The 22350-nt window shown below is 46.0% G+C and overlaps 1 protein-coding gene across 4 annotated transcripts in view; it reads right to left on the bottom strand.

Moving 5' to 3' along the window:
* Positions 1 to 2672: 2672 nt before the first annotated feature.
* MCM3AP (minichromosome maintenance complex component 3 associated protein) overlaps positions 2673 to 22350 on the bottom strand; it is a 57394-nt gene continuing 37716 nt past the window's right edge. Inside the window, exons 18-29 of one of the 4 annotated variants that reach the window (XM_070597995.1) lie at positions 21156 to 21350; positions 19119 to 19187; positions 18903 to 19037; positions 17036 to 17189; positions 12419 to 12677; positions 12107 to 12204; positions 10644 to 11034; positions 9293 to 9550; positions 8680 to 8809; positions 6608 to 6814; positions 4085 to 4235; positions 2673 to 2967 (exon numbers count right to left, since the gene is read on the bottom strand). In XM_070597995.1, coding sequence (XP_070454096.1) covers positions 2809 to 2967; positions 4085 to 4235; positions 6608 to 6814; positions 8680 to 8809; positions 9293 to 9550; positions 10644 to 11034; positions 12107 to 12204; positions 12419 to 12677; positions 17036 to 17189; positions 18903 to 19037; positions 19119 to 19187; positions 21156 to 21350 — 2206 coding nt within the window. In that variant the 3' untranslated portion in view covers positions 2673 to 2808. Of the gene's footprint in view, positions 2988 to 4084; positions 4236 to 6607; positions 6815 to 8679; positions 8810 to 9292; positions 9551 to 10643; positions 11035 to 12106; positions 12205 to 12418; positions 12678 to 17035; positions 17190 to 18902; positions 19038 to 19118; positions 19188 to 21155; positions 21351 to 22350 lie in introns of all 4 variants that reach the window. The other 3 variants (XM_070597997.1, XR_011534047.1, XR_011534048.1) reach the window with 3 other exon arrangements.

Genomic DNA, 22350 nt, shown 5'->3' on the forward strand with positions numbered 1-22350 from the left:
CAAAATGATATACTGAATAAATGGACGAATGAACAGGAGTCTCTAAATAGAAAACATTACGAAAAAAGACTCAGAAATGAAAAATATGGCAGACTTTAAAAGTCACTAGAATAGGAAGATAGAGAAATTTTAGGATAGTTGGATAAAAAGGATGTAAAAAAAAATGAAGAGAAAAGAAAATTAGAGGATCAATCCAGGTGGTCAGGCATCTGAATATTAGGAGTTCCAAAGGGAAATAATGGAGAGGAAGAATATATTAAATAATTCCAAAAAATTCCCAGAATTGGATAATTTTCCAAGTTGAAAAAGCACAGCAGATTGTTTTCCAAAGATGCCTGCAACACCTCCCATCTCACGTGCTCCTCTACAATGTGGTCTTAAACCTTCGTCCCCATTGAGAAATGGGATCTATGTCCCATCCCTTGAATCTGTGAACTGCTTGTGACTGATACAATGCAGTGGAAGTGGTCCTGCACTAGTTCCAAAACTGGGCTTGTGTTTTGCTCACTGGGGCACTTGTGTTTGGAGCCCTGAGATGCCCTGTAAGAAGTCTGACACCTGAGGCCACCTTGCTGTGAGAAAGCCAACCCATGTGGAGAGGTCATATATAGCTACTCAGGTTGAAAGTCCCAGATGAGTCCCCTGCCAACAGGGCAACATTACCTGCCAGCCATGTGAGTGAGCTATTTTGGACATCCAGCCTACTCAAGCCCTCAGTTGACTGCAGCCCAGGGAATACTTGACTGCAACTGCATGAGAGATCCCAAGAGAAAGCTGCCCAGCTGAATCCTTCCCAGATTTAAGCTATTTGGGGTAGTCTGGGCTTGGGGGTAGTTTGTTACACAGCAATAACTACTGGAAGAAAGCATTACTAAGTGCTTTTTGTGTACTAAGCACAATAAATTGGGCAGGAGAGTAGGGGAGGGAGACCAACACATCAAGCATGTTGTTGAAAAATTTGAGAATACCAGGTATAGAAATGATCTTAAAAACCTCCAGCAACAAAAAATAAAAACACAGGGAATGGTTTCCAATCTAGAATTCTACTTCCATTCAAACAATGAATCAAATATAAGGGTAGAAATAAAGACGTTTTAGATGTGCAAGCTCAGAAGGATGCTAGAAGATGGGCTCCATCAAAGAGAAAGCAAACCAGGGAAGACGAATATAAATGACTCAGAATCCAGGAAATGTTCAAGCTGAGGCAGAAAAACAGGTTTCCCAGAGGGTCATCTCCAAAAGAAAGTGGAGCAGCACATGACAGTGTTAGGAGCTTTACACCTAGGACGGAGAGTTTTGGGTGAAGTAGTGATAGGAACACAGAAAACCATACAAATGAAAAAACTAGGCAATTGACTCCAGGAAAAACTGAAAATTGTACCTAAAGGAAATGTAATCATAAACCAATACAGGGCTCAAGAGCAAACAGTATTAATATAGTCATACTGAACTCTGCAGATTTCAGTCAACATTATATTAAACTGTTTTGGGAGACTAGTAGGAGAGGAAATGTAGATATGTATGTGTGGGTGATAGATGTTGCAGAGAGGGTAGTATGAGAGAGCTAACTCCTCTTCCATCGTAGGAAATCAACAATGCCTAACATCAAGATTAAGAAATAGCATTATTTAAGTCTTTATTGATAAACATGAAGTTAATCAGTGAAGAAATCCCTAAAAGAGTTGAATATTTGTTTGGGGGAAGCAGGGATTGGCTAGTAGATTTGGTGATGGTGGTGGGATGAAGTTCTTAGTGCTTTTGTTTTCACAGAAATAAGAAGCAAGGTCATTATCTAAGAATGTTGGAGTTTTGAAGAGGATGAGAAGTTATGAAATAGTCTGTTGGAGAGTCTAGGGGATATAGGATTATACTAGGGAGACGCCAAGTGCTAATTTAAGATTGGTGGTCATACTCAGTGTCAAGTCTATTAATACCTCTTTCTGTATATGGCTCAAATTTGTCCCTTCTTTCCACACCAACTGCTAGCAAACTCAGGATTATACCCTTCCTCTTTCACCTGGACGGCTACAGCACCTCCCTCTCAAGATTCCTGCCTTGTCTTGCTGACCTTCCCCACATGCCATTTTAATAACAGAAAATGTGACCCACTCACTTCTCTGCCTAACATCCAACCGCTGATTCTCATAGCACTCAGAATAAGGCAGCAAGGGTCTCTGTGGTCTGGTCTATGCCCTCACTTGGCAACACTACCAAACTGGCATCTCCAGGTTTTCATCACATCCTTTTGAGTACACTTCCCCAACTACACCCCTGCACTCCTATCCAGAATTCTGCTCTCTCCTCTCAATCCCCTTGTCTCCCTTTGCTTCCAATCCAGGCACATACCCTGTGCACATTCTCAGAGCTTTGTACCTATATAACTGGCTGAGTACATCTGTTGGCTCACTTGGATATGAGCTGGGTAGGCCTGGTGGGCAGGGTTTCTGCACCTTATTCATCCCCTGCATCACTGCTATCTGGCACATCAGGGACTGCAACTTTGCTGAGACAATGAATGACAACTTGTTACACACAGAAGTGTGAGCTACAAATTCCCTCAGAGCATACGTTGGTGGGTAACAGTCTGAGGAGATCGTGAAAACAGGTAAGAATGTCGAGGATGTTACACAAGAGGAAACAGCCTTTCATTCTGGAAACTGGGAAAGACCTCATTAGACATTCAAATAGTTTATTTGCATGATTAATAATCACATTTCCAACAGTGCATCAAGCATCTGAGAATAACATTATTTTGAGTAAAAGCAGAAAATCTTCTGGAGAGACTCTCCCTCACTCAGGTCCGGCAGCTCAAATGTCCACCATGTCCAGCAGTGCAGAGAGATGGAGCTCAGAGGCAACCTCCTCTTCCCTTGAACTCCGGATCAGCCTTTCCAGGTGCTTCAGGCGTTCGGTCAGAGATGTGCCTGTTGCCTCTGACAGCTGCAGTTGCTCCCCTGTCCTTTCATACTATTTGAATAAAAAAGAAACTAAAAACATTTTTGGGATATCCATAAACCAAGATCTATTCTCTGTAAAAGCACTAGATCTGGCTCATGTTAGAAACCTTGTCTGGGGCCTGGGGGGCTCAACAAACCCTCCTCCTGGCATCTATCATACATCCTCCCAGCATCTTCCAGTACATACACATACAGCTGGTATCATCTGCACATGGAATGTTTCTCTTCTGATTCTATCATGAACAACTTCCAATGGCAGTCATTTTTACAAAATATCATTGTCAAGGGCTAAGAACTATTCCATCATATGTATTGTAATTGCTTAACCAGACTCCCACTTTAGATATTTGGTTTATTTCCATTCTTATGCAGTCTAAGTAAAGCTACAGTGAACAAAAATACAGTATTTTTTGTAATGTATAGTAATTTCTTTAGGGTGGAATTGTTAAAGTCAAAGGTACAAATATCTTTAAGGTATTTGCCAAAGTGATAAATGCCAAACTTCATTTGCTTTTCTCCCCTATTGAAGGGCTTCCTAAGGCCAGTTCAGGAGCATACTTTTTACCAGTCTTGCATTATATATCAATGATTAAAACTCTGTTTTTGCTTCTTTACCACTGAAGGAAGGAGGGTGAGGTAGAAAGACCTTGAGCTTTGGAGCCAGTCTTGTCTGGCTATGAAAAGCACTTCTGCCACTGACCAGGTGAATACTCTTAAGTGAGGCCCTTGACTTCTGTGAGCTTACCCTCCTCATTCATTAATTTTCCTTAGGGAAAGTTAATACCAGAAAGAGAGATCTGGGTGTTGCAAAGCCTTCGACAGCATGTGCTCTATAAAGAGAAGCCTTTGTTATTCTCCTCAGTGCTCTTCCTGCATGTAAGCCCATGGTTATAGGTCGTTTTCAGTTCTTAAGCATGTTTGAATGCCATTCTTCAATTCACAAGCAGAAAACTCAGAATTAGTTGGGCCACTATGACAGTGACAGATGAAGTCTGAGAAAAGATCTAATTTAAGCTAATAACTTACTGGTCATCATAACATCCTATGATGAATCAAGATGTTACTTTTTCCCCACTGTTCTCTCAGCCTTTAATTTCAATAAAATGCCAAATGTACTCTCTTCTCACCTGAGGGCTAGGAGTTGTAGATGTTTTCACCACAGGTTCGATAGTTTGAGGCAGAGACACCAGAGTTTGAGGAAGGTAGAGGGGTAAGGAAGTTGAATCTGTAAATCCTCCTGAGTCTTCAGACAACCACCGCTGAAGCTGATCTTCAAACCTGAAATATTTGAGCATTAGGAAGCAAAAATTTAACTATCACTTACTCCTCTCCTATATACACTTTAAAATTTTTAAAGCTTTGCTTTTTACTAAGATAGAACTATTATGACATCAACTGAGGAGCAGAAATTTTACTTTTTTAAAAAATGTAATATCTTCCCTTTAATTTATAAACCCAATTTAACATTTAATGATAAAGGTGGCATTTATCCAAAGACAACTGCTTTTACATGTTACTTAACATTACTTATAATTCTCTCATTTGGTTTATTTTCCGTTTGGCTTATTTTGGTTTTATATATCTATAATTAATTCTTATCTCTTGATGTATTATCCAAATGTATGATTGCTGCTTATGGTTTAAAATTAATTCAAAATAATATCCTACTGCCACCTAACAACCCACAGCTGTCCATCCATACACTTGTCTTTTCAAGAAAAACAATCTGATCCAAACTGCTTAAATGATAGACCTAGGAAAATCTACTTTTAGAAATCATGACACATTCATTCACTCTTCCAATACATATTTATCAAGCCTCCACGAAATGCTAGGCACCATTCTAGGTCCCAGGGATACAGCACTAAAATAAAACAGACAAGGCCCAGCTGTAAGCAGCTTATACTTTAGTGAAGGGAGATGGACAAAGAACACATGACAAGAGGAGAAAGACAAAGCAGAGACGTAGACAGGGAGGGGTGGGCGCCAGGCAAGGAGGGCCTCGTGAGAAGTAGATATCTGGGCAGCAAACACAAAGGCCTGGCTGACCATGGCCTGGCATGTTGGAGGGAGGAGCAGAGGTCAGTAAAGGACATGGAAGGCAGATCACACGGGGGCCTTGCCCACCTCCTAAGGAATTTGCCTTTGATTTGGGGTGAAAGAGGAAGCCCCTAGAAGGTTGTGAGCAAAGGAGTAACATGACCTCTGCCTCACACCTGAAAGGCTCACACTTGGTCTGCCAAGACTAGACTACAGACTACTGCAAAAGTGGTCTGATTCTGAATATAGTTTGTATAGAGCCAATAGGACCAGATGTGGAAGGATGATTCCAAGGCATTTGGCCTGGGCCACTAGAAGGATGGAGCCACCATCAACTGAGGAAGACCACCATAGGAGGGGCTGGTTGGGGGGAAATTGGAAATTAGATTTGGGGTATGTTAGCTTTGAGATGGCTATCAGGCATCCAATAGATAGCTACTGAAGATTTCAAGGAAGCAGTAGGATATTCAAATCTGGAGCTCAGAGGACTCAGGGTTTGAGATATAAATTTGATGTTATTTTAAAATCCATGAAACCAGATGAAGTCACTGGGGAGTGGGTGCAGATGACACAGAGGAAAGGTCCAGAGAGTGAGCTAGGGAGGAGGCAGTTGGGGGATGAGGAAGAACCAGCAGCGGGGCCTTAGGGGGAGTGGCTAGCAGGGCAGGAGAAGGACTAAGGGCATCTCCTGGGAGCCAGGAAGGAGGGAGCAAAGGTATGGAACACTCCTGGGGCCTGGGGTTCATGATCAGTTCAGCTGTGTGCAGGCTGTACTGACCCTGACCAGAGCGGACGTCAGGGGCAGGAGGGACTGAGGAGAGACAGGGAAAGAGAACTACAGAAGTGAGAATCACACTGCTTTTGAGGAGTTTACTGTTAAGGGAGCAGAAGCATGGGGGCAGTAACTAAGAGGGAAATGGAGCCAAGTTAGGGAGAAATGCCAGCTTGCTTTCATGTTTGTATGCTGGTGAGAGGGTGATGGTGCAAGAGAGTGATTGTCACTGGACAAATGTCCTTGTGTGGGTGGAAGATGAGACCGCAGCCAAGGGGAGGGGCTAACCTTGGCTACAAGCTGGACGGTTCATCCCCAGCAACAAGAGGGAATTGGCTGGACACAGGGAGGTTGCTGGGGTACGGGGATGGGGGGTGGGGGGCCAGGAATGTGAGGACGACCAGTGTTAACTCCCTTCTTCTTGGTCCTTTCTCAGTAAAACCATAAACAAGGGTGATGGGAGACATAGAGGAGGGTCTACTCCGGCTCCCTGCCTGCCTGCAGTGTGAGAAGATGCACCAACGCCCTTAGGCTCGCCAAGAGCAGAGAGCGGGGAGGGCCCAGCCACATGTTCAGGATGACGATCCAGTCAGACCTGGTTAGCCAGCCACACCTAATTCTCACGAGAAAACTTAAGACTGACTTTCAATAATAAACAATAAATGAAATTGATTTCAGATAATAAAACAATTTAAGGCATGCTATCTAAGGCACTGCCTCTGGCTGGTGCATGCTTGACTTGCCTTCTTTTTAAAACAAAGTCACGTTACTATGATCCTTGCTAATCCAGCATGAAGTAGCCTACAGGAGACAATGAACCACAGGGAAAGGGCTTCACCTCTTGCTCTCCTCTTTCTCCAGCAGCAGACTACTGGACAGACACTGGGCCAGGAGCTCGTGGGCAGAGGCACCGCGCATCAGATCCTCCGCGTTGGGAATCCACCCCTCTCGGCCACACTCCACACTCCTCTTCCCTTTGCGGTGCATGTGAAGTAACGGAGTGGGAAACTTGTTTGCAGAAGGATGAAAAGACTTTATCCCCAAACTGTAAGTACATGTTTTGAAATGCTTATGGTCAGGAAGAGAGGGAGAAAGGGTTCCTTGGGATCGGGTAGAGTGTGGGTGGAGACACAGAGCCTCAGACCTGCCCTGCCTGCTCCCAGCTTCCCTCAGGAGGGAAGCCGAGGGAGGGCAGCCTCTGCCTTATGGGAGCATCCATTCTCCTGGGCAGCTGGGCTCTCAGAGCTTCTCTATTCTGAGTTTTGCTTCCCATCTCAGGGTTATCAACAGGTTCCCTATTTTCTTCCTGATATAGGGAAGGTTATTTTTACGGTTAGCTTTAAAATCCACCTGGACCTAATGATTACAACAGTGAGAGACAGGGGCTCTAATGCTTTTCCTAAACAGATGCCAATGTCTATCATTTCCCCACTAACTTTACTAATTTGGCATGGTACTTTCGTCACATGTGGTTCTGTTTCTGCACTTTCTTTTCTGATCCATTCTTCTAGTGTAAGTTTACTATATGTTTTGACATCAGGGAGAGAAGATCTTCCTTGTTATTCAAAGTTTTTTCAGCAATTGCTACACATTTTCTCAACCTGATGAATTTTAGAATTAACTTATCAAGACTAGGAGGAAGAATCCTTTTGGGTTTCTGATTAAAAATGCCCTGACTGTGTACTTTGAGAACTGACATCTTTACAGCATTGTGTCCTGTCAACAAAGCCAGCATACCCTTCATTTATCCAACTTTTCTTTGTACCTTCAGGGCCAAGAGTCCCTTTCACCGGGGTTCAGCACCTCTCCTGGTCAGTTTATATCCCTATGTTATGGTTTGCTGGTGTTGTGATGAGAATTTTTGTACATTGTACATCGATCTGTCTGATCACCTTGCTGAACCCTGTAACGTTCTGGGGGATGACTGTTTATTATCTTGAACTGACAGTTTTACTGTCTGGAAATGACAGTTTCCCCTTCCTTTCAATATTTATGCCATCATACCTGTGTCTTTGCATGGGCAGGATTTCCAGGACAACAGTGAGCAGTAGTGACATTAGAGGCAGCTCAGGCCAGTTCTGACTTTACTGTTTCTAATGTTTTACTAAAAAGCATGATTTTTTTGGTAGTTTTATGGTAGACAGCTTTATCAAGCTAAGGAATTTTTCTACCCAAGTCTGCTAAGAAATTTTATCAAGAATGGGTATAAATTTGGAGGGAGGGGCAGGAATAGGTATAAATTTTAAGGAAAGCATTAAAACATACTGAAACGATTATTTTTATGCCAGCAAATTACATGAGTAGATTTCTGTTGTTGATACTATTTATCATAGGATAAAGTCTACTTGTCATTTTTTTATGTACTGCAAGATTGCATGTGCTAACATTTTATTTAGTATTTCTTTTCTGTGTGTGTGAGCAAGATTGCCCCTGAGCTAACATCTGTGCCAATCTTCCTCTACTTTGTATGCAGGATGCCGCCAGTGTTTGTTGATGAGCAGTGTGTAGGTCTATGCCCAGAATCTGAACTTGTAAACTTGGGCCACCAGAGCAGAGCATGCGAACCTAACCACTGTGGCACCAGCTGGCCCCATTATTTAGTATTTCTGAACCAGGCTTGCAAGTGAGATGAGAGATCTCCGCTTTCTTTTGTCTGCACTCTCCTGGTTATGTTATGATTTCAGGGTCAGGTTCATTGGATAAATGAAGTAAGATTTGCTTTCGTCTGCTCTACAACAGTTTCCACTACATGGGAATGATCTGTTCCTTGAGTATTTGTCAGGACCTGCCCACAATGGGCTGGATTCTATGTATAGGATATTAATTTCTGTCTGTGTACTTTGGAAGAGAATATGGTTCACTCTCTTGGCTGTAGTGATGACAAAAATGCACAATGATCACAGATCTCACCGCCCCTGACTCAGCTGTAGCTCCTTCTGCGTCTGCATTCTGGCTTGTTCCCACAACAAAGGAACATCATATTTTTTCAAATGGTTTTTAAAATAATATACACATATCTGACCATCTTCACTCAGCGCCTCTGAGAAAACAATACAAAAACAAATAGGAACAGAATCAGAAGAGCAATAGGTGACCACTTGACATTTGCTTAAATTCAGTGATTTAAGGACAAGCCCTTCTGATTTATTAAAGTCACATAATTATGTTACTCCCATGCTTGAGCCAAATAAGCTCCAAGTGTCTATGGGTCATTCAAGGTCCAGACAGGCTCATGTGTCTGTGGCACAGACTGTGGCATAGCCACTACGATTCCTCAGAGCTACAGAAGTCTCTCTTAGAGCCAGCCTGAGGGGCCCATTTAAGGGAGGAGGTAAGTCCAGGCTTTCCTGGAAACTTCTTAGCTCTTCCCAATGTTTACAGGTCACCTGGAAGTCACTGGCTTGAAGAGGGAATCCTAAGGAAAGGAAGGAGAGGGACCCGCAGGAAAAGAAACAAACATCAAGTAAATATCCTTAAGAAAGTCTCATGGGGAGCCGGCCCCACAGCACCAAGCGCTAACTACCTGACGTGACGGGAAGCCTCGGGGGTGTCCAGTCCCTCAGCTTGTGGTTGATGCACAAGGCAATGACATCATCCCACGGGATCTCTGAAACCGAGGGCCCTGCACCCCGGCCCGGGGATGGGCTCTTGCTCTTCCACCTGCAGTATGTTCTGCGAAGCAGATTCTCCACTTGGGACTGGAGGACGGGCTGTGTCTGGCGAGAGCTGGGGATCTGGGAGGCATACTGGATGACCAGAGAGCACATGGGGAGCCAGGGAGCTGGAGAGAAAGCACTTCGTGAGTTACAAGATTTGGCCAAAGTACAGGTAGAAATCTATGTGAAATGTTCTTAGGACAAGGCAACTGTGTAGTTGAGAAGTCTGCTTTTGAATCTGAATACAATAGAACCACAGCTGCTGAAGAAAGAGCATCTCCCTCTCCATGTCCCAGTAAGGGATGCAGACAGGCACCCTGGACAAAGTTCACAATGAAGGGTCCCCCCAGAGGCTCTGATTGTACAGGGCTGTGGTTGTGCCCAGGAATCTGTACTGTAATGAGCACCAGGTGAGTCTGGTACAGGAGGTCTTGGCTTCTCTTGGGGAACCCTAACCTAGCGCACGGTACAGAGGATTTGCACTGTGTGCTTTGCTTCCCTTCAAGCTCCTTCAGTAACAAGTGTCTGCTAGACCTACTGAAGACCACAACCTGAAATTCAGAAGGGCGCCTGAGGCCTCTGCTCCACGCAGCCCTGGCAAGGCCATGCGCTAAACCACATAAACAGCGAACAGCACTGTTCCCTCCTAACAGTGTCAGCAAGAGAAGGGGCCATCTCCACACCCAGTGTACAAGACCCATAGAGCCTGCGTTAAAACAGCCCAAAGGCCTCATCTGGCACAGCCTGGCCCACAGAACAGAGGCTTCTTTGACACAGAAGGAACGCTGGCCTTACATCAGCAGAGTGCTATGGCCCCGGCAGAGCCAGAAATTGGTGACAGGACTGCACAATCCCCATGCTCTTTGCCCTCACACCCCAGAGGTGCAGGCAGGACAGGACCTGCTGTCTCAGGCCTTGGCGTCAGTGCTCCTCCCAACACTGCTCGACACCTTCCCCCAGGGCTGAGCAGACACCCACAGACTGCTCTGTTGGTGGTGATGGGTCAACAGCCCCCACTCCACAAAACCCTGATTGTTCTGACCCCTAAACCCAAAGGTGACAGGGGCAGTGTGGGGAGGGGGCGGCGCACAGTGGAGGAGATGGTATGAACCTCACACTAGTGCCCAATCCTGCCAGACTGTCACTACAGTAAGAGAACAGTCAGGGCTCAGCCACCCTACCCTCCTCCCCAGCCACACCATCAGTTTGAGCACGCACCCCCTGGGGGCGGAAGGTCCATCTGCGGGAGCTGGAATCCCAGCACTGCCTGCTTCAGCCAGGCCAGGTGCTCCGGGGAGTTCCAGTGCAGGTGAGGAAGCAGCTGGCTGCCTCCCGTCTCAGCAAACTCGGTGACGGGCCAGGACAGGTCACAAAGCTGCTCGGAGGACACTGCGGATGCGAGGAAGTGCAGCACGCTGTTGAAGAGCTCAATGATGGCACCAGGCTCCTGTGAGGCCAGGCCGCCTAGCCGCCTCTCTCTTCTGTCACGGAAAAACCGGCCACTAAACTCACGGCCAACCCCATCTTCCACATATTGAATGAGGGTCTGGCAGCAAAGGTCAAGGGCACAGGGGCAGCGGGAGACCAGCCACTGCACAGCCTGTGAAACCTGAGAAACAAAGATAGTTCAGAGATACCCGGTTAAACAATTCATGCTGTCAAGGGAGCTTTCTGAAGATTCCCCCCACAGCTGCCACAGCAGGTGCCCCGAGCACCAGCTTCTCAACCACACTAGGAGGGGAGGAGAAGCTTCCGCTGCAGTTGTTTGGCCTCCTAAAGACCTGGAGAACCACACAGCGGGGCCCCCAGACAGGGGCTCCAAGTCCCACCCTGTCCTTGGAGAGTGGGGCCTGCAGGATCAGCCCCTTGAAGGGCTCAGGCCTAAGGGCAACGAGCCCTGCACGTCCTTTTCTCCGCACACAGAAATGGAGACCCGTCTTCCCCTCCTTAGAAAGACTGACAGCTTCACCGCAAGCCAGGAAGCTTTCACGTCCTGTGCTCAGCTTTCTTCCTGCAGTTACTTTCAACTCCCAGCACTTTTTTCCCTAAATGTCATTGTCAGCACAGACTTGTTTTCTTGCAGGGAAAGAGTCGCCCCAAGCTAACATGTGTTGCCAATCTTCCTCTTTTTTTTCTTCTTCCCCAAAGCCCAAGTACATGGTTGTATATCTTAGTTCTAAGTCCTTCTATTTCTTCTATGTGAGCCGCTGCGACAGCATGGCAACTGACAGATGGGTGGTGTGGTTCTGTGAAGGGGAAGTGAAGCCAAGCGACCAAAGCAGTGAGCATAGAACTTTAACCACTAGGCATGAGGGCTGGCTCAGACTTCCTTTTTTTTAAGGAAACCTCTGATAACATTATTTCTTCATATAGTCCAAGAAGAACTACCCTACAAAAGTAATTTATGTATCTGAACCTCTGATATAAGACAAGAATGGTCATACTTTAAAGCCATAACAACAAAAACACGAAAAATTAATATGAACAATTTAATTTGTTGCAGATGGCAGGACTATGGGCAAATTTTATCTTTTATTTTGATTTCTGCTTATAGTTTTAGAAAGTTACCTGTCAAAACATAAAATTAAAAATGCAAGCAGTAGTATACACTAAATTCAAGAGAAAGAGAAAGAGGCAAAACACAAGTATCTAGTTGGCCTTTAAAAATGATGACAGCTCACCTTCCTTGTGCCTTGTAATTCATTAAGGGAATCAGGGATCTCAAGAACGGTGTAATCTGAAATCAGCTTAGCCGAAACCAAATCCTGGAGCATCAGACCTTTGAGGGAAACAGATGGAGGTCAGCTGTCTCATGCTCTCACTTTGCATGGGAGCTGACACCTCACTGCGCTGACCCCACTCAGCCCTGCTCTCAGCCACCACAACAGCACTGTCCCACGACTCCCAACACCATCTGCCAGCACTTCCTCAGACCCAGGGCTCAACCCATTTATTAAACAAGCCAGTTCATAAACAAGACTGTGTTCACAAACCATCTTCCACTTCCTTCTCCACAGTGTCCCCTCCCAGGCTGGGCACAAGAACCACCAGCGGAAGTGCAGGCTGGAAGGGCTTGGCCTGCAGGAGCTGCTTCAGCTGCAGCAACGCCGACAACCAGTACACATCCTCCTCTGCCACATCCTCGCTCTTCACTTTGGGGGGAAGCAGCAGCATGAGCCCACTGGCCCCCAGGAGCTCCTTCTGCGTCTCCACGGCATCCAGGACACAGTCACTGAGCGCACCATGTGCCACCTGGAACAGCACCCCAATCATCAGGAGGGACACACCAGGGGACAAATGAGCAGTGAACGTTGGCCTCAGAGTAAGCACAGACAAATGTTCACGGAACTGGCCTCCCTCCATGAGGCCATGAATTAGTGTGAGAAACAGCCAGGTCAACAGATAATTCAGCTTCCAGTGTTTGAGCATGTTACTTTAATCTTAACACAGTTATCCTTAAGCAGATATAAAAACAGGTAAGCCCATAATGACAAAAAAGGTGAAAGGCAAGCCAGCAGCAGACGAGGAATTCCAACCCACTTCCAGAAAGCAGCACAGAGATGGGAACAACCACTGGGTTAAGGAAGCAGAGGAAGCCACATGTGAAGGGCTGCAGACATGGTGTGGAAGGAACCAGGCAGCTGAGCCTGCAAAGGCCCTGAGCACCCAGGCCTTACAGCACCAAGAACCAGAGGGGAGGCTCAGAGCCTTGAGGGACGAGTCACACACAGAACAGGGGCCCAACAGGTCATCCACCCACCCTGCAGGCAGCATCTAAGTACAGCTTGTCCTCCTATCCTCCTGGGCAGGTGTTCTCTCCTGAGGATCCAGGCACGGGGCACATCAGGCAGGGGCAGGGATCTTACCTGAGAGAACCAGCCACTGCCAAGGAGGAGACGAGGTGGGTCCTTTCTAGAGAAGCCCAGGGAATAGACATCCAGATCCTGACACTTGGGCGTCCCCGCAAAAAAGGCTGGCTTGCCATTCAGTTACCCTCTAACTTACCCCAAGCAGAGCTTGTGGCTAGCCTCTGGAGGCCTCACTCAGATATGGAGGTTGCCTCAGATAAGGAGCCTCAGGACAGCCTCCAACAAGAGAGAGAGACAAGGACAACAGAGAAAAAGGAACCAAAAGAGACAGACAATGCACAGAACACACGGAAACTCAGAAAGACACAAAATCCTAACCCCCTCAGAGAGATTAGATCATGCACCCAAAGCAGTCCTAAGATGATATGAGACAGTCGAATAAGGCTAAGAAGAACAAAATGAATAATATACATGGAACAAAAAATTCAATACAACACCTGAAATATAAAGTCAAGAAAATCTCCTAGAACACAATATAAAAAATAAGATAGAAAATAGGCTAGAAAGGATGAGAGGCTCAGAGGATCAACTTCAGAGATCCAGCATCTGTCTGACAGGTTCAAGAGAGAACAAGAAAAAAGGGAGGGAGAACAGGTGTCACCAAGACACAAAAAGGTCCCAGAAGTGAAAATAGGGTCTCCACCCTGCAAGGACCTGCCAGGCCCAGCACAGTGAGTGAAGGGAGTCGGCATCAGGCATACCAAAGTGGGTGTTCAGAAGCTCAGGGACAGAGAGAGCAGGCTTCCAAAGAGAAACACCACCAGGCCACAGAGAAAGGAGCAGGAGTAGCCTCAGACATCTCAACAGCAACACTGGCTGCGAGGTGACACTGCAGCAAAACTGGAAGGAAAACAACTTTCAGCCCATCATCCTACAACCAGCCACACTGTGAAGCACCTGTGAGTGTAAATACGTTTTCAGACAGACTAGAACTCAGCAAATTCTCCTCCCATGCATCCTTACTTTGAAGAAACTGGAAGACGTTCTCCATTAAAGAAGAGACTAAACCAAGAAAAAATACTGCTGCTGCTGTGAATGGCAACACTGTGTGAGCACTTGATGTGTGTCAGGCACAGGTGCAAGGACTCTGTTTATGTAACTCACTTCATTCTAAGGGCACCTGTGTGTAGCACCACCATGGAGCAGCTCTGTGGCCTGGGACAATTTATTTTAACTTCTCTGAGCCTCAGTTTCCTCATCAGTAAAAGAGGGATATTAAGAGTACCCATCCACAGGCAGCACAGAGACACAAGGACCTTGCCCAAGGTCAGAGTGAGCAAGTGGAGGAGCAGGACCATGACTAGTACAGAGGCCCCAGTGGCACCCACACTCTGGGACATGCTATCAGCCCAGACAGGCACAGAGGATGGCACTTTCTCAGAGAGAGGAATAAGGTGAAGTCAGAGGGCATTTGGAAAACTCTATTAAGATGTGTACAGCCCATCTGCTGGCACACTTGGATAAAATTAACAAGAGATACAGAGAAAACCATGTAAGTGAGAAAATAAGGGAACTATTACTTGCAGAAAAAATTAACAAATGTATTCGTACAACACTTGCTGGTTCTGGGGCCAAGAGCGGTCACACAGACATCAGAACATGATCCCCCCTCACTCAGATAACATGAAGTGGCAATGCAGCCATCCTGGGAAGGTGCAGAAGGCTGAGTGGGACCATGGTGTAAGAGTGCTCCTCACCCAGCGTGGCATACAGCTGCCACCTCCTAGTGCTCACGACCTTGCACAATCCCCTGCCCTGAGTTGGGCTGGGCCTGGCAACTCACTTCTAACAGACAGAAGCAGACAAAAGTGATGAGATGTCACTTCTAAGATTAGGTTACAAAGAGACTGCCATCTTACTCAGTTGATCAAAGCTGGCTGCCATGATGCAAGCTGCCTTATGGAGAGCCCCCCATGGCAGGGAACGAAGGCCTCTGGCCACAGCCTGCAAGGAAGTCAACCCTGAAACAACCACGAGAGCGAGCATGGAAGTTCCCTCAGTCGAGCTCTCAGATGAGACCAGAATTTGGCCTACATCTTGATTTTCACCTGAGAACCCCTGAGCCAGAGGACCCAGCTAAGCTGACCCAAGAAATCGTGAGGTAGTGAATGTTTGTTATTTTAAGCTGCTAAATTTGGGGGTAATTTGTTATGTAGCAATAAATAAATACACCTATTTTAATGGGAAGTCAGTGGAGAACATCTAAAGTGGATAAATTGAGAAATAAGAGTGTTGCAATGTTATTTGGAAACATGACAGAAATCAAGCCCTGGGGCAAGAGGCTAGAAGTGGGGGCAGGAGCTGCTGTTTCTCATCATAAATGATGTGGTCCTGGCTTTTTAACTATATCCAAGAAATACTTTGATCAAAAATTTTAAGAATAAAGACAAGAGGAAAAACAAACATTCTCTAATGGGTGAAGTTTAACTGTGTAATTATAGGAAAAAAGGGAAGAACACGGACCAAGACATCCTTAACTGTTGCCTCTGAATGGTGAAAGCATGGATGGGCTCATCATCTTTATATTTCCTTATATTTTTAAAGTTTTATACATGTATTACTTTTACATTTAGAAAATCCAAGAAATAGTATTAACATGGAAAAACAGAAAATCTATAACCAAACTACAATTTTAAGAAGTTCCAAGGACAGAGGGAACAGGGACTGCAGCATCAAATACAGATGACCAGGACGAGCCATGAAGGTGACTCTGTTAGGAAGAGGAGAGGCCTGGGTAGTGTAAGCCTTCAAGTCAGGACACAGGGGAGAGCTGACTGTCACTGGGCCCTCCTCCAAGCACACAGCCCAGATACCCTTATGAGACGCTGGTGCAGTGGGTCGTGATGACCACATCATGGAAGATACTACGCTGAGGCTCAGAGAGCTGGCCAGAGCAGCAGCTATCAACACCAGGTCTACTCAGCACTGAAGCCCACATTTCCTGCCCTGCACTGCTATTTCCAAGCAAATAAAATACACATCTAATTTTATTTCTGAACATATACACTGAAACCTAAAATTCACTTATGCAAGTTTGAATCTAATGAGGAAACAGGTTCTCATTAAACAAAAATCTCTCAGGGAACCAATTAAGCTCAATATTGTACAAACACCTATAAAGAACAAAAATTAAAACTTGTAATAGAAAACTGAGGACAACATGAATATAAAACAAAAACAACTAATCTGAAATGTCCAATACTGAACCCATATGGAAACTGGGATCAAGTTTAGTGAAAACTGCATAGGATTAAAATCATCAGTCTTTTGGTAAGACCTGATGTACCAGGAAGCCATTTTAACAAAGACGTCAGCAGTTGGCAAACCATGTGTGCAGTAACAGTCGCTGCATTTTTGTGGGATGCTGTGTCTCCTTTCCCTCTTTCCCATAGCAGAGGCCCACGAAGGAGTTCAGGGCTTCTGAATTATGTGCAGAACAGCATAAGTGCATCTCTGTCTTTCCAGGATGGTTCTGAGTTTTCACCAAGTTCTCAAAGAGGTCTGTGACCCAAGACAGTTAAGCATCACTGCACTCCCGAGAACTGAGCCTGGCATCTCACTCCAAACAGGAGTCCATGGGACATCACCAAGACACAGGAGAAACAGACATGACACTCACTTCTGAGCCTTCCACATCCTTTCAAAACCACTTCAGGGCATTTATATGATTTCAATGATGTCTGGGAGTGAGTGAAAACAAGAAAATCCCAAAAGTAAATATACAAAGTGACTGTCACTCACCTTTATACACACATTGACAGAAACTGTCTGACTCCCTCTGCTGTGGAGTGCATTAAACAGTGCGAGTGTCTGAATCCCACCAGCATCACTGCATGTGTCATCCACTGAGCCATCATCACTCATGAACTTGACTTTTAACCAATTTTCTAGGATTCTGTGAATAAAAGAAAATAACACTTGAAGAAAAATCTAATTCTAAATTTGAACTATAAAGATTTTCAGGAAAATAATTAGAAATATCACACAGATATAGGTCCACAGACACCAAATCTTACTGTGAAGTTGATCTACACAAAACAAGCTGTGATTTTAAAATGGAGCTAGGAATTCTACTGGCTTACTCTTACTGGGAAAGAGGAGAGGGCACTCATGGAACTGGGTCATTCTAATGTGATTAAAATTATGAAGCACTAAGAAAAGATTCTGAGCAATAGAAAAGGCCCTCAGAGTTTGAAATATACATGTTTTACCAAATCAAATTTCTCATTCCTGAGACCTTAAGAATTTCTGTGACATATGTTTCTTTATGAATTTAGCAAATCAGAAGACAGCTGTTTTAAGAAGTGAATCATTTAAATACTTTTAAAACACCACAACTCTCTTCTTTGCTCAGCTGTCTCCTGAGATAAGCTTGATGGCTTTCTTTTTCCTCAGCATGTGTGTGTCCCAATAGCAGTTACTACTGGTAACTAAAAGTAACATATTCAGACAACTGAACACCCTCATACATTGTTGAGAGGAATGCAAAATGGTGCAGCCACTGTGGAAAACAGTTTGGCAACTTTTCAAAGACTTAAACATAGGGTTACCATACAACCTAACAGCAGTTCCACTCCTAGGTATATAACCAAGAGAACTGCAAACGTATGTCCATGCAAACACTTACATATGAATGTTCACAGAAGCATTATTCATAATAGGCAAAAAGTGGAAACAACCCAAATGTCCATCAACTGATGAACAGATAAATAAAATGTGGTATACGCATACAATGCAATAATATTTAGCCACAAAAAAAGAATGAAGGACTAATATACGCTAAAACATGAACCTAGAAAACCTTACCTAAACGAAAGCTGCCAGTCATAAAAGACTAAATACTTTATGATTCCATTTATATAGGATGTCCAGAATAGGCAAATGGATAAAGACAGAGAACAGATTAGTGGTTGCCAGGAGTGAGGGCAGGGAGGAGTGCAGAGTGGATTACTAATAGATATGGGGTTTCTTTTCAGAAGAAAAACGTATTAGGGAATTAGATAGTGGTGGTGATTGTACAAATCTGAATATATCAAAAACCAGGGATATGTACACTTTAAATGGGTGAAATTGATGATACATGAATTACATCTCAAAATAGCAGTTAAAAAAGAAAAGTAACATGTTCTGTAGTTGCTTTCAAAGTATGGTTTCTAGAAGCGATTTGGTTACAGGAAATAATGCCCTGTCAATTTTTCGGATTTCTTTTTAAAAATGTTAAAAGTTTTTTTTCTAAGGAAAAAAACAGAACTACAGCAAACTATAAACTGTCTTCCCCAAGAGTCAACAATGAAGAGGGCCCTAATCAATCTACCTTAGCACAGCTTTAAATAATAATCAACTCTGAAATACTTTTGGGCAAAGACTATTGCCAAGTTTACAGAATAAAAATTTAAATAATTTAAAGCGTCAACTTCAAATCACAAACAAAACAGATGTCAAGTCTCAGGATCGAAACACAAAAATAGACGTTATGGTTCCCACCACCTCTCACCGTGTGCAAGAGGAACACACTGAGCTGACATTCCCCACACTCTGGGAGAAGTCGCTCCACCTCCCCAGGCTGCTTCCTCTGGATCAGACCCCATGGAGGGAAACCCTCCCTGACCTGCCAGGACTCCCTGGGAACTGCTCTTCTCCGTCAGGCAACACCAGCACCAGCTTCCAGAACACACGCTCCTGTCTCCCAGGGAGGTGCTCAGCCACAAGGGATGGCAGGTCCAGGGGCGCCCAGGCTGCATCACTGGAAGGGACAGGGCACTGAGGGTGAGCCAGTGCGTGAGCCCCAGGCAGGGGCAGCATACACCGCGGGGGCATGACAGACCTCAGCAGCTGCTGGTGGAAGTGCTGAACCTTCAGCTGGTGTGCCGTCTTGTTTCTGAGCCACCTTAACCTGCGAAAAAAGGGAGAAGGACATGGTGCTTACACGGGCCAGCTCAGCACCCGTGACAGGAATTCGATATGTATTTACTGATATTCTGGGTGAAAAGTAATGTGTTAGTGAGTGTCTCCAGGTGGAAAATACTTAGGAGACCAAGACAACTTTTCTGATAAAGAAACAGGCTAGTCAGAGGACTCATTCATTCCACAAACATCATGTAATGCTCTACTGTGTGCCAGCCATGGGGGATCAGCAATAAATGAACAAGGTCCCTGCCCTTCTAGAACAACAGACTCTCATGGAGAGAGAAGAGCCTCTGTACGTGGATGGTGTGGCAGATGCCATGAGTGTGCTGTGGTCTTACACAGGGTGGTCAGAGAAGGGGCTACGTGAGCAGACCTGATGGAAGTGAGCACAGCCAGAGTGACAACCTCTAGGGTAGTCAGGCAGAGGGAGTGGCCATGCCGAGGCAGAAGCAGGCCTGTCATGAACCTGGAATGAGCACAGGGAGAGCAGTTGGGGACACCCGGGGCTGGGGGGTGCCATGCAAGGACTCAGGGAGCAGCACAGAGAGATCAACTAGAGACCCGAGATGACCTGAATTGGTGGTGGTGGTGAGGACACCAGGGTGTAGGGGTCAAGGGTGGAAGCCGGCAGACAGACAGGCGGCTCTGTGAGAAGGGCTGGCAGCAGACATGGTGATGGAAGAGCTGCAGGACAGTGGGTCTGAGTCCAGGTGTGTGACCTAAGCCCAGGGAGGACACGCTGGTGTCCTGGGAGCCAGGGAAGGCCTCTAGTGGGGCAGGCTGGGCAAAGATTAGGTTCCCATGTTGAGTTGGGAATGGGGTACAGAAGTCTGGGATGCAGGGAAGAGGCCTCGGCTGGAGATGCACAAGGGGAGCTATCAGTGCTAAGGACAGAAAGAGATTACCAAGGGAGGGGGCAGAAGGGAAGAACAGAGGGCAGGGGGCTATGCTGAGAGAGAGGGGTCGAGGGAGACACGAGAGAGGGCCATCCTGACGCAGGCAAGGCATCCATGACTCCAGGAGGCGGCCAGGCCAGTGCTAAGGCTGCCATGGGTCAGAGAGAACTGTGAATGCCCTGACCACACAAAGTGCATCTGAGATGGGTCGGCAATGTCATCCACCCACTTATAGACACAGGAGAGGGACCCCGGGGGTATAGGCAACTGCACAAAGTTTGCTGGACCCAAATGAAACCCAGCGAGACAGTTTTCAGAGAGAACACCCCATGACAGCCCAGGGAGGACGAGGCATATCACAAGACCCCGCATGGTGCACTGTGGCAGCCCCTCTGTGTCGCATTCCCCCAGGGTCCCCACTGTGAAGCCCCTCTCAAGAGGTGACACAGCCCTACATGGCCAGGACTGGATAGCTCAAGCGAGGACCTGGGCAGAGCCCTGAGGAGCTGGACATGCTTGGGGTAACCAGGAAGGGCAGCAGGGAGGGCCACAGCCAAGGGCCATAAGGAGGGAGCCCTGTGAGAGGAGACTGGAGGGCAAGAGGTGGAGTCGCTAAAATGCTGCTGTAGAAGACAGGGTGGCGGTTTGAGCAAGGCGGCAGCAGGAATGACAGGGAAGCAGATGGATCTGGAAGCAGAGGGAACACGGGTGGAGTTGGGAGTAAGGCCAAGGTGGACCTCTGGTTCCATCAATGAGAATGGACATGGTGTGTCCTTAAACCATGAAGACCAGGAGACAAACAGGTGATTCCAAATAAAATTCGACTACCAGGACCCTGAGTGTTTTGAGGAGAAAAGGCATGTGAAATCAAAGCATGGAGAGTAAGTCACACCCCCAGAACTGGTGGGAAAGACCTTCAAAAAGGCAATCCTGCATCTGTCTTCACTTTTTCTGATTCCACCCACTTTCCCTCCAAACACATGTTAATCCACACTCTTTGTGAAGTCAGGTGGGGCAGGGGTACACTTAGGAGGCCGTGTGGCAGGCTGAGCACTGACCTGGTGCAAGAGATGCCTACTTTCCCTGCATGGCCCAGGTCCAGGAGGCCTTTGGCCAGGTTCTCCTCAGTGATGGGGCACTCTGCACTCGGCGCCAGCGCCCTCAGCCGGTCATTCACGTCCACACAGGGTGCCGCAGGGAAGGCCCGCATCTGGCGCCTCAGTTTCTTCCGGGCTGTGACAGCTTCCCTCCACCTGGAGGACACATCAGCATATCATCACTGGGTGTTTTATAGGTTCACCACAAGGACAAATGCAAAAACAAGCTCCAGTGCCCTCACACGGGGAAACACATTTTTGGCACTATGTTTAGGTCTTTTTCAGCAACAGTCCTCAAACTGAGAAATGAATCAGAATTAAAACTCAGGCATGGGGAAGACCTGTATCAAATGAGAGGTGGTGAGCAACGAGACTACTGAACTGAACAGCAAATGCTGAACCATCTTCAGAGGCCAATTTGGCAACATGGGTACAAATAAAAGATACACATACCCCCTGACCCAGCAAACACCAGACAGGAATTTATCTCCAGACACATGTGAAATATTTGTACAGGGACTCTCACTACAGCACTCTCTGTCATAGCTAAAGAGCCAAGTAAAAGTCCATCACCAGGGGACCAGGGAGGTCATTTATGGTGCATCCTTGCAATGAGCTGCCTCAAGGCCCTGCAACAACCAGAAGAGCCCAACACGCTGCCGCAGTCAGGTCTCCACCTCCTATCAAATGGAGTAAAGAAAGGCTTAGCAGAGGAGGACACATGCTCCCATCTGTGTTAACACCCACAAAATGGACAGAGGTTTCTGGATGGGTACACAAGCAGCTACTGCTCCTGAGGAAGAAGAGGTCTCTCGTGGAATGGAGACTCATTGCTCACTGAATTCCCTTTTATCTGGTTGCAACTGCCAAGTACACTATGACTTATCTCAAATTTTGTTACGAAATGAATCACCATATAACATACATAACGCATATACACCCAGTTTAAAGATTAATGATAAATCTAATACCCACGTGCTTCTGTCCAGTTGAGAAACGGCAGCTGTGACCAGCACTGAGATGCCCATGGCCCCAACCACCACACTGAGTTTATGTTCCTTATTTTCCTTCTTTTCTTTAGGGTTATACTACTATATATAAATCCAAAACAATCTATTTAGTTTGAATATACATTGCTTGGATGTTGTATACATTT

This window comes from Equus przewalskii, chromosome 27, assembly GCF_037783145.1.
Source record: "Equus przewalskii isolate Varuska chromosome 27, EquPr2, whole genome shotgun sequence".
In the NCBI taxonomy this organism is placed as follows: domain Eukaryota; kingdom Metazoa; phylum Chordata; class Mammalia; order Perissodactyla; family Equidae; genus Equus; species Equus przewalskii.